Raw genomic sequence first — 12500 nt, forward strand, 5'->3', positions numbered from 1 at the left:
AATCCAAAAATCATCGGAACTAAAGGTACTTAACGAAAGATTTTGTCTTTCTTTTTTTTTTTTTTTTTTATTATTATCCAGTATTATATACATATCAATTTATTTAATTATCGTTAAGTTATTTTCTATTAATCATAGAATAACTTTTGAAAAAGATAGCTATTTTTGTTTTTATTTTTCTCATTATATCCACAATTAGTTATTAAATTATGATTTTAGAATTATTGACAAATGCATCTTTATTTGGGATTAAGTTAAATTATTACTTTTTTATAAGATAATACGTATTTAATTATTATTATGTTATTTTTTGTCATATAATTTTTTCGTTAATTTTAAAATAACTTTAAATAATTATTTTTTTTTTTGTTGTCTTTCTTATTCTTATTAAACCCTTAATTAGTTATCAATTATGATTTTAGAATTATTGACAAATGTATCTTCATCTGATATTAATTTAAATTAATCTTTTCTGATAATATTAGGATAATTTTATAAATTCAAAAAAAGATTCGATTCAGAACTTCGATGATGCTATTAATTAATAAAAATATTATTTTGTCAATAATTAATTAAAATTTGATAATTAACGAATAATTTATAATTATTGGATGTTAAACAAAATCATTATTTTGTTGATAATGTTGAAATAATTTTTATAAGAGAGATTGTTATAATTTTCACACGTATTTAATTACCGTGTGAACAGATTTGGAATTACCAGTTGTCTTCCTTTTCATCAAATCTTTAATTAATTATTAATTAAAATTCTGCAATTATTGATAAATGTATTATCAGATAGGCAAGCTAAATTATTACTTTTTGATAATATTAAAGTAATTCGATGAATTCGAAAAAGGATTAGAAACAACAATCATTTTCTAAAAACATAACATTGCTCAAATTATTTTCTTTTTAATTAATTTGTGATTAATTCGATAATTATGAAGTAATATACAATAAAGATGTTAAACTTAAAATCGCTATTTTCTGATAATGTTATAATAACTTTGAATGCGAGGGAGAAAGAGAGAGAGAGAGAGAGAGAGAGATTGCTATTCAAAAATTCAAAAATTATTTTAATGATGCAATTAATTTTTTACCAGAATTCTTAATATTATTTCTCTTCTTAATTAAATTCTTAATTAGTAATTAATTAAGATCTGATATCCATTGGCTAATTTATATTTTTCTGACGTTGATCTGAATCATTATTTTCTGATAATATTAGAATAAATTTAAAGAGAGAGGTTGCTTTGAATTTAAAAAAAAAAAAAAAGAGAATTATTATTTTAATGATGTAATTATTTATTTAACAAAATTTTTTATAATTATTTTCGTATTAATTAAATCCTTTAATAATGATTAATTCAATAACTATCAGTTTAAACGGCATTAACTAATGTATGTTTTTTCAATATTTATTTTCTAATAATGTCAGAGTAATTTTGAGTAATATATGTGAATCCAAAGAACGATTTTTATTTTGATTTCTTATTATAAATAATTACTAAATTTGAGTTATTATAACAATTTTCCCATTAATTAATCTCGTAATTGAAAAATTAATTCGTGAGTATTTATAATACTAATTAATATCATAACTTTCACATTGTATAAAATTTTTGTAGGCATGAAAAAAAAAATTGAATTAGAGAAAGTTAATTGATTAACATTAAAAGTGTATATATATATATATATATATATATATATATATATATAATTAAAATAAAAATTTTGTTATTATTATAATGCAAACAACATTGGTTCGATAATTATCTAAATTATCTTAAAAGAAAAAAAGAAAAAAAAAGAAGATCATTTTTATATAAAAAAAAAACATCGATATTTAATTGCAATTAGATTGAAATAAACAATGAGCCATTTTTATTTATCTTTTATTATTTCTCGAATCAGTTTTACTTTCATGCGAGAAAACGATCTATCCATCATTCGTTTGATATTGCATTGACTATCATAACATTTGATAGTAAATTTTCAATACACGAACGTGTGAAATGAACATGAACGAGCAATTTCTCTCTTATAATAATCAGAATCGAAATTAGTCCCATTATATATAAGTCTACGTAGTTCCTTGTTGCCAATATATTTTCTCCTTTCTAAACTCTGATAATAAAGTGAATATATGATTATTCTAGATATATTATGGCATTTCCACTACGTAGAAATAATAAATCCATTGAATTTCTCAACATCTTCATCATCTCATAATCGTCAATCCAATTATTCCTTTTTTTTTTTCATTGAACTAACACTATAACCCATAACCGTTGCCTTTTGTTAGATTATGCCTCGGCGAGAGACGCCGCGGTATGCGTGATCACATTGGGCGATAAATCGCAAGCGAATCAAGATCCCGCAGAACTACTCGAGTGCAATTTAAGTATATTCAAAGTAGTAGTACCTAACGTAAGCAAATATGCGCCTAACAGTGTCTTGGTGATCGTCACCAAACCAGGTTAATTTTAATCCTTATTAACTTTGCCCTTTTTTTTTTTTACAACACAAATCAACCATCTATTATTATATATTATTATCGTTAAGAGCATTTTCTCTTTTTTCCTTCTTTTTTCTATTTTGTATCTTTATTCTTGTTCTTTTTTTTTTTTTTTTTTTTCTTTTTTTGTATCCAGTCGACATAATGTCCAACGTGGCCATGAAACTTTCTGGTTTCCCACCAAATCGCGTAATTGGATTGGGAACATTCTTGGATAGCTGTAGATTTCGATGTTTCATAGCTGACAAATTGGGCGTCGCTGCTAGTTCGATCCAAGCGTCTATCATTGGAGAAAATGGATCGTCATCCGGTAATGAAACGTTATCCTTTTCTTTTGATTTTCTTATTTCTTTTCTTTTTTTTTTTTTCTGTCTTCGTTAATTTCGTTGTTCTGAACGAGTTGACGTTGAAAATATATATCGTCGATTTATCATACCATTTCTTTCTTATGTACCATAGTACCAATTTGGTCCGCTGTTGGAGTAATGGGCATGAAACTGAAGGATATCAACAAAGAGATTGGTACCAAGACGGATCCTGAAGCTTGGAGCGAATTGCATGTTAAAGTTATTGACGCTGATAGCGACATCATCACTGGGAAAGGTTATTGCAACTGGGCAATTGGAATATGCGTTAGTGAGATCGTTGATGCTATTGTGAGAAACACGTGTATATGTGTTACAGTGTCGACCTATCTTAAGGTTAATTATTAATACCTTAGGGGGTTGAAATAATAAGTAAACAACATTAGTATTGTTTTACTTAAATGTATGGACTATCATGCATTGATCTATTCAATACTATATTATCGTTATTATACTAGTACTGTTTATTTACATGTTATTGTTTTATATTTTATTTATATATAAATATATATAAATAAAATACTCATTATTTAGACATTAATTCAGTTGGACTGTTGGATCAATCCAATATTATATTATTAAATAATCTAATTACATCAGTGTTATTTATTTAGGTATATAATATCAAATATTTTGACATATATATAATTATAATTATGTAAAATTATAATCACTGTACTATTGAATTACGTTTAATAATTTCAATTCTGTTTATTTAAATCAAAAAATATGAAAAATTTTCGGCATATATTAATTATTGATCAATCAAATACCTCGCTATTAAATTATACCTGACAATATTTAATATTGTTTATTTCAATATAAAATATTAAAAAATGTGACAATACTTATCGTTCAATTCAATATTATACAATTGAATTACATTTAATAATATCAGTATATTGTCTATTTATTTGATCGATATTATTTATTAATCAATGCTAAGTATTTTGTAAAATAAATGTCAATTATATACGAATGTTTCGTTAAGTATAAAAAATTAAACATCGGAGTTACGTCGTTTATATTACGTATTGATATTTAATTATAAATACTGATCATTAATAAAATAAAATACTGATTAAATGTTTAAAGATATTCACACAAATAATAACAATCTCTATTTAAAATTTGTAATATTTTAATATATTATTTATTGTCCAATCTAATCCATTCTATTAATAATAATTTTATACGATTGGATTATAAGTATTAGTCTAACAATACTAATGTTTTTTATTTAAATATAAAATATCTAAAGTTTTTATTTTATTATTTATCGATCAATAACAATTAAATAATAAACCATAATTTTATATATATATATACATATATATATATATATAAAATTAGATATAAAAATATTGAATTGACACTATCATTTAATGAAATCATTAAAATTTTAGGGTTGTCGTCATGGATTAGACAAGGATGTTTACATGTCCTTACCTTGTATAATTGGTCGAAATGGCGTACAATCTCTCGTTAGATTCCTTTATACAAAAGAGGAACAGGAAATGATGGAAAACTCATGTCGTAAGATTTACGAAATGCAGAGATCAATTTTGGAGAATCTTTTTTAATTCAATAGTTATATATTTCTATAATATATGGTGTCCCTAAAGTAAGCATTTATTTTGAGAAAAAAAAAAAAAAAAAGAAAAAGAAATTAACTATACACAAAACATTTTTATAAGATTATAATTATATATTATAATTTGTATAAAATATATTCGATATAAATAATTAATGCAAAATAAATTTAATATAAATTTTAATGATATGAAATATTATTTAAAAAAACAATAAAAAATTTTCTAACGTGATATTATTATATATTTAAACAAAATATATCTATTATGAAAGAAATGTCGAGAAAAATATAGCTTAAATTAGAATTAAAAATTTTTATATATGCCAATGAATCGATTTTGAAGTAGCTGTAATGAAAAATTCTTTCTAATATAATTTTAATGTATACTTCTGCAATATTATCCTTGAGACATTTAATTTTGATAGTCATTAAAAAAAAAAAAAAAAAAAAGAACAAAAAATGTATCGATAAACAATCGTTGAATGTAAAAAAAAATTTAATAAATCGACTTTGAAGATATTAAAGTCAAAAATTTTTTTTAATTCAATTAGATTGTCTACTATATTTAATTTCGTCCTTGTTTAATTACTATTTAATTTTGTCCTTGAGATATTAATTTTGATGATTTCTAAAAAAAAAAGCGTATTAATGAGAAATTAATGAATGTAAAATTTTAATAAATCGACTTTAGAAAAATTAAAGTGAAAAATCATTTTTAATTCAATAGTCGTATACTTAATAATGTAACTATTAATGTAATAATATAAATAACTTTCAATTTAATATTTTTCAATTTCTATAATAATGTTATGTTATTATTTATTTAGGTAAATATTTTTCAATATTTAATAAGTATTTTAAATAATTATATGATCGGTATATAATATAATAAAATATCGGTACATAATATAAATGTCATAATCAGTTATGGTTAATTATTTATACTGACAAAAAAATATTTATATATTTTGCAAAATACTGATGAAATAAATAAAAGTAAATAATTTCCAATTCGATATTCGTATACCTTCTATAATAATGTATACCTATTTATTTATTTAAGTCAATACTTTTCAAAAAATTTATAAATAACTAAATGTTTCAAATAAACGAATCAATATTTTAGATAAAATAGTAATACTTAATATAATAGGGTCAATTAAAAACCACCTAAGACGCTCAATTACAATATTTGCACTAACAAAAAAAATATCCATACATTTTACAAAATATTATCAAAAGAAATGAAAATAATAACGCGCTTGTAATAACATCCTCCTCGATCGAATAATATTTTATATTATATTTTTTTTTTTTTTTTTTTTTTTTATAATAATATTATGCTAGAAACATTCGTATACAATTTTTTTTCATTTTTCTTTAAGATCTTTAAAAGTAAAAAAAAAAAGAAAAAAAGAAAGAAAGAAATAAACCCCAATCAATAAAAAGCCAATTGAATGTAAACATCTAATAAATCAAATAAATCTTCGTTCCATTGAAGATGTCGCAATGAAAACAAAAGGAAAAGAAAAAAGAAAAAAAAACTATAATATCTTCTAAAACGTATCAAATATATTATCTCAATTCGTAAAGATTAATATCAAGTAATAATAATTAATTGATTCGTGTTATAGGCAGCTCGTTGGTAAGATTGAGTCGTCGAATGATAAAATGATCACCATTAAAAGTACAAAGAAGGTTGGTTTTAGCGTTGTTAGCCAAGCTACGGATAGGGCAATTCGTTATCAATAGCCATTCACACACACACACACACACACACACACACATATATATATATATATATATATATATATCTTTCTCTCTTTGCCACACAAGGCCAGGTTCGACAAAGGGCGTGTAGAGAACGCAATCCAGTCGATATCTCGAGAGGACGACTCACCGATTGCTTATTTAATAAAGTGCCCTCGATATACGAGAGAAGGGCCACATATATACGCTCGCGAGTCATCCGTTAGTAACCGAGAGAGAGAGAGAGAGAGAGAGAGAGAGAACTCAATTAGTTCGCGCGCATTTCAAAGTCAAATCAGCTTTGCTTATGCAAATGCAATTGCTTTATCGGTCCACCTTCTGATCGAATATACGAGTATATACTTCGAATATAAGAGAGTGAGAGAGAGAGAGAGAGAATGAGAAGATGCTAAAGTTGGATACTAAAAGGAATGACAACCGACAACGATGAGTCTTCACGAGTTCGCAAGAGTGCAAGGAAAAGAGGACGAAAGGAGGATGAAAAGAGGATATAGAGAGGGATGAGAAGAAGAGAAAGGAAAAAGGTGCCAAGCGGTTGGCCAATGCTTTTAATGCTCTTTTAACCTTCCTCTGAACTTTTTCTCTCTCTTCATTCGTATTCCGATGGGTTTCGCTTGGCTGTAACACAGCAAGACTCTCGCTCTCTCTCGCTCTCTCTCTCTCTCTCTTTCTTTCTTTTTCCTATTGCTCTTCCTGTGACCCGGTTTTCTTATACGACATACATAATCGAATTTTATTTCTTTTCTTTCCCTTTCTATATTTTCATTTCATATCCTGTATTTATGTACATACGTATGTGTGTATATATATATATATATATATATATATATATCTGTGTATGTGTATGTGTGTATATACGTACCTATAATATTATGATTCTTTCGAAAAACACCGTAACAATCAAGATCAATTTTATTTTTCACTTATATTGAACTAATCACTTAAGGGATAGTGATAATCCCCCATAAAAAATCTTAAATGCCAACAAGAGTCAGATTTTATATCATTCGAAAGATCTTTTAATTCTCTTTACAATGATTCGATTTTTGTATTTTTTTTTTTTTCTTTTTTCTACATTTTAAATTCAATAATTTCCCATCGAGAAAATACACTTCGGTGTGCAAGCTTGGAAAATAATTTTTATTATATCAAATATTCAAAATATGTTTCTCGTCGTGTACGATAATAAAAGTTTAGAAATCATAAAAATAATAAAGTCTTTGCACAAGTGCATCCGAATTGCATCGAATACATTCGAACTGCATCGACTGCATCGAATATTTTTTAATAATAGATGAGACGTAATTTGATCGTGCGTTGCAACAAATTCTCCCAATGAAACCAATTTCGATGAATTTTCGATATATTTTGTATTTTAACGTGGAGAAAAATTATACGTCAAAAATAATTTGCCAAAAAAAAAAAAAACTATCGTATCGAAGACGCGTGTGAAATAGTTTTGATAAATCAAAAATAAGATAGTTTCGATAAATTAAAGTTATTCAATCGAAATACGACTATTCGATGAAATTATTTGATTTTCAAATACGGACTAATAATTTTGTTATCCGAGATACAAATACACATGTTCATTGAAAATATATTTCCAATGTAGAAAAAAATTTTTGACATTACATATACATTATGAATATTTAATAAAATAAAAGCCGTTGCCGATGTTGGAATATTTTTTCGCTTATCGCGTATTTTATCAGTGTATTGATTGATTATACGATATGGAATTAAATGACTATTTAAATTTTTCATTTAGCTCACTTAAATATGTTAAATGAAAGTCGTTCGTTTAAAAATTTTGTAATATTAAAAATTTCGAATATACGTAATCGTTTCTAAAATGAAATTTTGAAAATTTCAATAAGATTCTAATGATAGAATTCAAATTTTATCATTTTCAATATATTACATTTAAATATATAACATTATATAAAACACAATATATCATATTTAAAATTATACTAAAATATATATATTAATTTATATGAAAAATTCTAATAACTATACTATATTATTCTCGTTATATTAATATTATTTATTCAATTGTTGTTGCTTTATTTAAATGCTAAATATAAAAAAAATTCCGACGTAATTTATCATTTGCTTATTCATTCATTCTTGTTGTTTTATTACTTAAATACAAAATACAAAAAAAAAAAAGAAAAGAAAAAAAAATCACTACAACGAACAAAATTATAAAAAAAAAAAAATCCCTACATAACATAGTCAATCCTAGATATATACTATTATTTACTATACTATACTATTATTTTTATACTAATATCGTTCTTAATGAAGTTATAACATTTTTCACACAGATACAATATATTCCATATTGTATCATAGTAATAAAGTATATCTATATTAATGTATTCACGATTAAAAAGCAATACTTATTAATCAATCCGATATAACATAGATCATAGATCATTTACAATTTCAATGCTGATATTAGATCTTATATGATATAAATAAAAACGAACGATTTAATGATCGACCAAATAAATAATCCTGAGGCAGAAGCTACGGACGGATTCACTGGAGATTCGTTATCTCCTTTAACGAATGTTTCCACCCACCTCCCTACCCTATTCTCTCCCTCCCCCCACCTACCTCTCGCCCATCATCAATGTTCGAGGAAGAGAAAACCGGCGACAAACTCGCACAAGGAAGAAAGGTAAAACGCGATGGATGTTCCGTTTGGTTAAGAACACGCCGACACGTGAGAAAAAGAGAGAGAGAGAGAAGAGAGAGAGAGAGAGAGAGGGGGAGAGAGAGAGAGAGAGGGAGAGAGAGAGAGAGAGGGAGAGAGAGAGAGAGCAACGACTTCATCCTATGGCGAAAGCCATTTTTCTGTATTATCTCGATGACGCGCGACCACACTGCAATTTATATGCGACTCGCGCGACCATCCCTTTTACCCATTCTATGCATGGATCTTATAAATCTAGTTGCATAATACCGGGTAACGTTAACTTTTTTCTTTTCTCTCTCTCTTTTTTTTTTCTTTCTTTCTTTTTCTTTCATCTTCTTTCATCTTCTTCCTCATCTTCTTCTTCTTTTTTTTCTTCTTCTTCTTCTTCTTATTGTTTTTTTTCCTGCTTTCTCTCTCTCTCTCTCTCTCTCTCTCTCTCTCTCTCTCTCTCTCTCTCTCTCTCTCTCTCTCTCTCTCTCTCTCTCGCTCTCTCTCTCTCTCTCTCTCATTTTTCAGTACACAAACGATCCTGAATAAATGAATTAATCCCTCGGTATGTTTTATTTCGAAAGATAATTTTTGTTTCAGGTGCATAAAAGATTTTCACGATTTTTTTTGATAAATTTGTAATCAAATTTCGTATTAACGTTATTTTCTTTTTTCTTCTCTTCTTTTTCTTCTTCTTCTTTCTTTCTTTCTTTCTTTCTTTCTTTCTGATTTTACAATACAAACGATCTTGTACGAATGTACATATATTTAAATTGATGAATTAATTAGGATCTGGTTAAGTTGAATTTTGAAAATTAATATCTCAAGGGCATAAAAGATTTAACAAATTTTTTTCATAAATTAACATATGCAATTTCATATGAAATCTTTTAGACGAATCATTACATTAAAAAAAAAAAAAGAAGAATGAAAGAATATTTCAAATAGCTAAATAAATAATGAATCATGAATGAAAGAATATTTTGATTAGCTATTATAATAATAATTGACTCAAATTCTATATAATTTAATTTTTAGTACGAATAATTATTTATAATTACTTAATAATATGTAATTTATATTTCAAAAGAACATTTTATTTTATATTTCATGAACAGATTATATTATGTTTCATTACATAAAATCTGTCAAAATTTGTAAATAATTAAATTTACAATTTCATATTAAATCTTTCAGAAGAATTATTTAATTAAAAAAAAAAAAAATCACGAATGAAAAATATCTCACCTGATTAATAATAATTGAATCACACTGTATACAAAATGTTCAATTTAATTTGACTATTGTTTTTAATTATACAAAAATATGTTTCAAAATGAAATTGTATCGTTCGATAAACTGAATAAAAATGATATAAAAATTATTTCATTTTCAAGGTCATTGTTATGTAATATCAAAATGTTTCTAATGGAATAGTATATTTTTGTTATAATAATAGCTCATAAAAAAACAAATTCAGGAAATATCATTTCTATAACCTTGAGATTACGTCGAACTAATAAATTACTTATTGAATAAATAAAACTTAGAAATGTTAGACATATGAGTTTACACGTATGGCAGTGAAAGATGTAAACAAAAATAAAAATATCTCATTTGTACATCACTCTGAATGGATACAATATATGTATATATAGGCAGATTCCTTCTTTATCGAACGGTGAAAAATATTTTATCTGTCAAACAATAAGTTACCTACATTACCATCTGTAGGTATACATTTATACAAATTTCCTTAAGTTAATAAGGTAGAAATCTGCAATTTGCAAAAGTAATATCTTAAATTGAATGTACAATATACTTGTAGCGCAATCTATTAACGAATTCCAAAAGTATAATAATAAAAACACAACAGTATATTTTTGATCAATTACAGGTTAAGTTTACTTAAAACATTTATCAGAAACTACCAAGTAAATTTATCAAAACTATTAAAACAATCCAATAGTTTTAATCTAAATATTTATTATATAATCATATTTTATTATATCAATCTAATAGTTTAATATATATTGATCAATATATGTATATATATATAATGATTTACATTTATTTTTGTGTTTATAATTAATCAGTATATTGTAGAGATTATTAAATTTATTATTATTTTCTATATATTGATGTTAATACTTAAAACAAATAATAGTACGATGTCAAAAAATTTATAATATAAATAATAATTTATACACATATATATATATATATTATCTTTCTAGAATTAAAAAAAATAAAATAAGAAAAATAAGAATTACAAGCATGTACGATATATGTCATCCTAGTGTAAGTTTATTCATTAAAATTTATCAAATTCATTTATGAAATATAATTATATATATTATATATTTCATTATAGATATTTAATATTTTCTATATTTTTATTTTAGTTTTATTATATTGGAAAATTAGGTTGCAACGATCCTATAAAAATTTCAAATACATTTTATATATATATGCAATTATGCGAAGGTAAAAATAAATATACGATTATTAATTTTATGAAATATCTTAATAGAGAGATATATATATATATATATATATATATTACAGGTAAAAGATTTTGGCACATTGAGTATAAATATAATAAAGAATTGGATTTACTTTATTTAGAAACAAAACAAAATAAAAATTCGAATCTTGAAATTTACATACCATGGCCCGTATCATCTTCGATCACTATAGATCTCATTGAAAAAATACAGAAGTCACTTGAAACTAATAGGTAAGAATAAAAATATTTCTTTTTATAACATTACATCAAAATATATAATACAACAAATTATATAATTTCAGAATAATATTTGTATTTAAATCTATGGATAGTACTAGTGTCTTTTATAGAACAAGTGCAGGTCTTATAAAACCCTTATCACCTTTATTAAGAAAACGATTAAAAGAAAAAGAAGATAAAAGGATAACGTTAGAAAGAAATATTAAAAAAAATACATCTAATTTATACGAATTAGCTAAATCTATAAATCCTCGAGATAATGATCATCAATCAAGTAGTGAAAGTAAAAATGATGAAACAAATTCTGAAACATCTATAATAGAAATCTAATTTGAAATATTAAAATATTTTTCAAATTTTTGAATAATTAAATATAAATATATATATATATATATGATGATAAGAAAATAAATTTGTTTAAATAGTTGAAATTTATATAAAGACATAATTATTATACATGTAATAAAGGTGTGTGTTTGTGTGTGTGTAAAGAAAAAAAAACATGAGAGATACATTCTTCAAAAATTTATTCTTGAATCGAGTAATGCTTATACGTATATATAAGATCATAAATTTGAAGAGAATATCACTAAGAGTTACGTAATTTACTTATGATGATATGTAATAAGCTGCCACTGTAAATATATGTATCAAATAAATAAATTTTTAGAAATCTTTATATGTTTCTTATTTTATGATAACAGTTATCTATGACATTCTAAATTCTACAAAATACGAGGCACATACCACATTCTTATCTGTCATAACGCATAATGATAAATTATAGCAGACGTATTAATTAA

General features: G+C 24.4%; 3 protein-coding genes across 9 annotated transcripts in view; 2 read left to right on the forward strand and 1 right to left on the reverse strand.

Annotated features, from left to right (window-relative positions):
• The window catches only part of LOC124956365 (L-lactate dehydrogenase A-like 6A), a 9306-nt gene extending 4837 nt beyond the window's left edge, over positions 1-4469 (forward strand). The window contains exons 2-6 of the mRNA XM_047512083.1: positions 1-25; positions 2309-2482; positions 2658-2831; positions 2981-3222; positions 4293-4469. The exon at positions 1-25 is cut by the window's left edge and continues 93 nt beyond it. Coding sequence (XP_047368039.1) covers positions 1-25; positions 2309-2482; positions 2658-2831; positions 2981-3222; positions 4293-4469 — 792 coding nt within the window. The remainder of the gene's footprint in view (positions 26-2308; positions 2483-2657; positions 2832-2980; positions 3223-4292) is intronic.
• Positions 4470-10815: 6346 nt separating this feature from the next.
• LOC124956370 lies at positions 10816-12106 on the forward strand. 4 transcript variants are annotated; one of them, XM_047512088.1, is made up of 5 exons: positions 10816-10845; positions 11186-11249; positions 11354-11435; positions 11517-11688; positions 11760-12106. In XM_047512088.1, the coding sequence occupies exons 2-5, from the start codon at positions 11226-11228 to the stop codon at positions 12025-12027; spliced, it is 546 nt and encodes a 181-aa protein (XP_047368044.1). In that variant the 5' UTR covers positions 10816-10845; positions 11186-11225; the 3' UTR covers positions 12028-12106. The 4 variants fall into 4 exon arrangements, with proteins under 4 accessions (XP_047368044.1, XP_047368047.1, XP_047368046.1 ...); XM_047512091.1 differs by having other exon boundaries at positions 11577-11688; XM_047512090.1 differs by having other exon boundaries at positions 10832-10882.
• Positions 12107-12207: 101 nt separating this feature from the next.
• Positions 12208-12500, reverse strand: part of LOC124956371 (serine/threonine-protein kinase N) — a 71931-nt gene continuing 71638 nt past the window's right edge. For all 4 annotated transcript variants that reach the window (XM_047512093.1, XM_047512095.1, XM_047512092.1 and 1 more), the window contains one exon: positions 12208-12500. This exon is cut by the window's right edge and continues 3752 nt beyond it. The gene's annotated coding sequence lies outside the window, so the exon portion shown is untranslated.

Source organism: Vespa velutina, chromosome 21 (genome assembly GCF_912470025.1).
Source record: "Vespa velutina chromosome 21, iVesVel2.1, whole genome shotgun sequence".
NCBI lineage: Eukaryota > Metazoa > Arthropoda > Insecta > Hymenoptera > Vespidae > Vespa > Vespa velutina.

Bases quoted from the DNA above. Each gene is read 5' to 3' on its own strand.
- LOC124956370 (XM_047512088.1), top strand. From the start codon at position 11,226: ATGTACGATATATGTCATCCTAGT. The intron at 11,250-11,353 runs GTAAGTTTATTC...TTTTTATTTTAG, and splicing joins ACGATATATGTCATCCTAGT to TTTTATTATATTGGAAAATT. The intron at 11,436-11,516 runs GTAAAAATAAAT...TATATATTACAG, and splicing joins ATATATGCAATTATGCGAAG to GTAAAAGATTTTGGCACATT.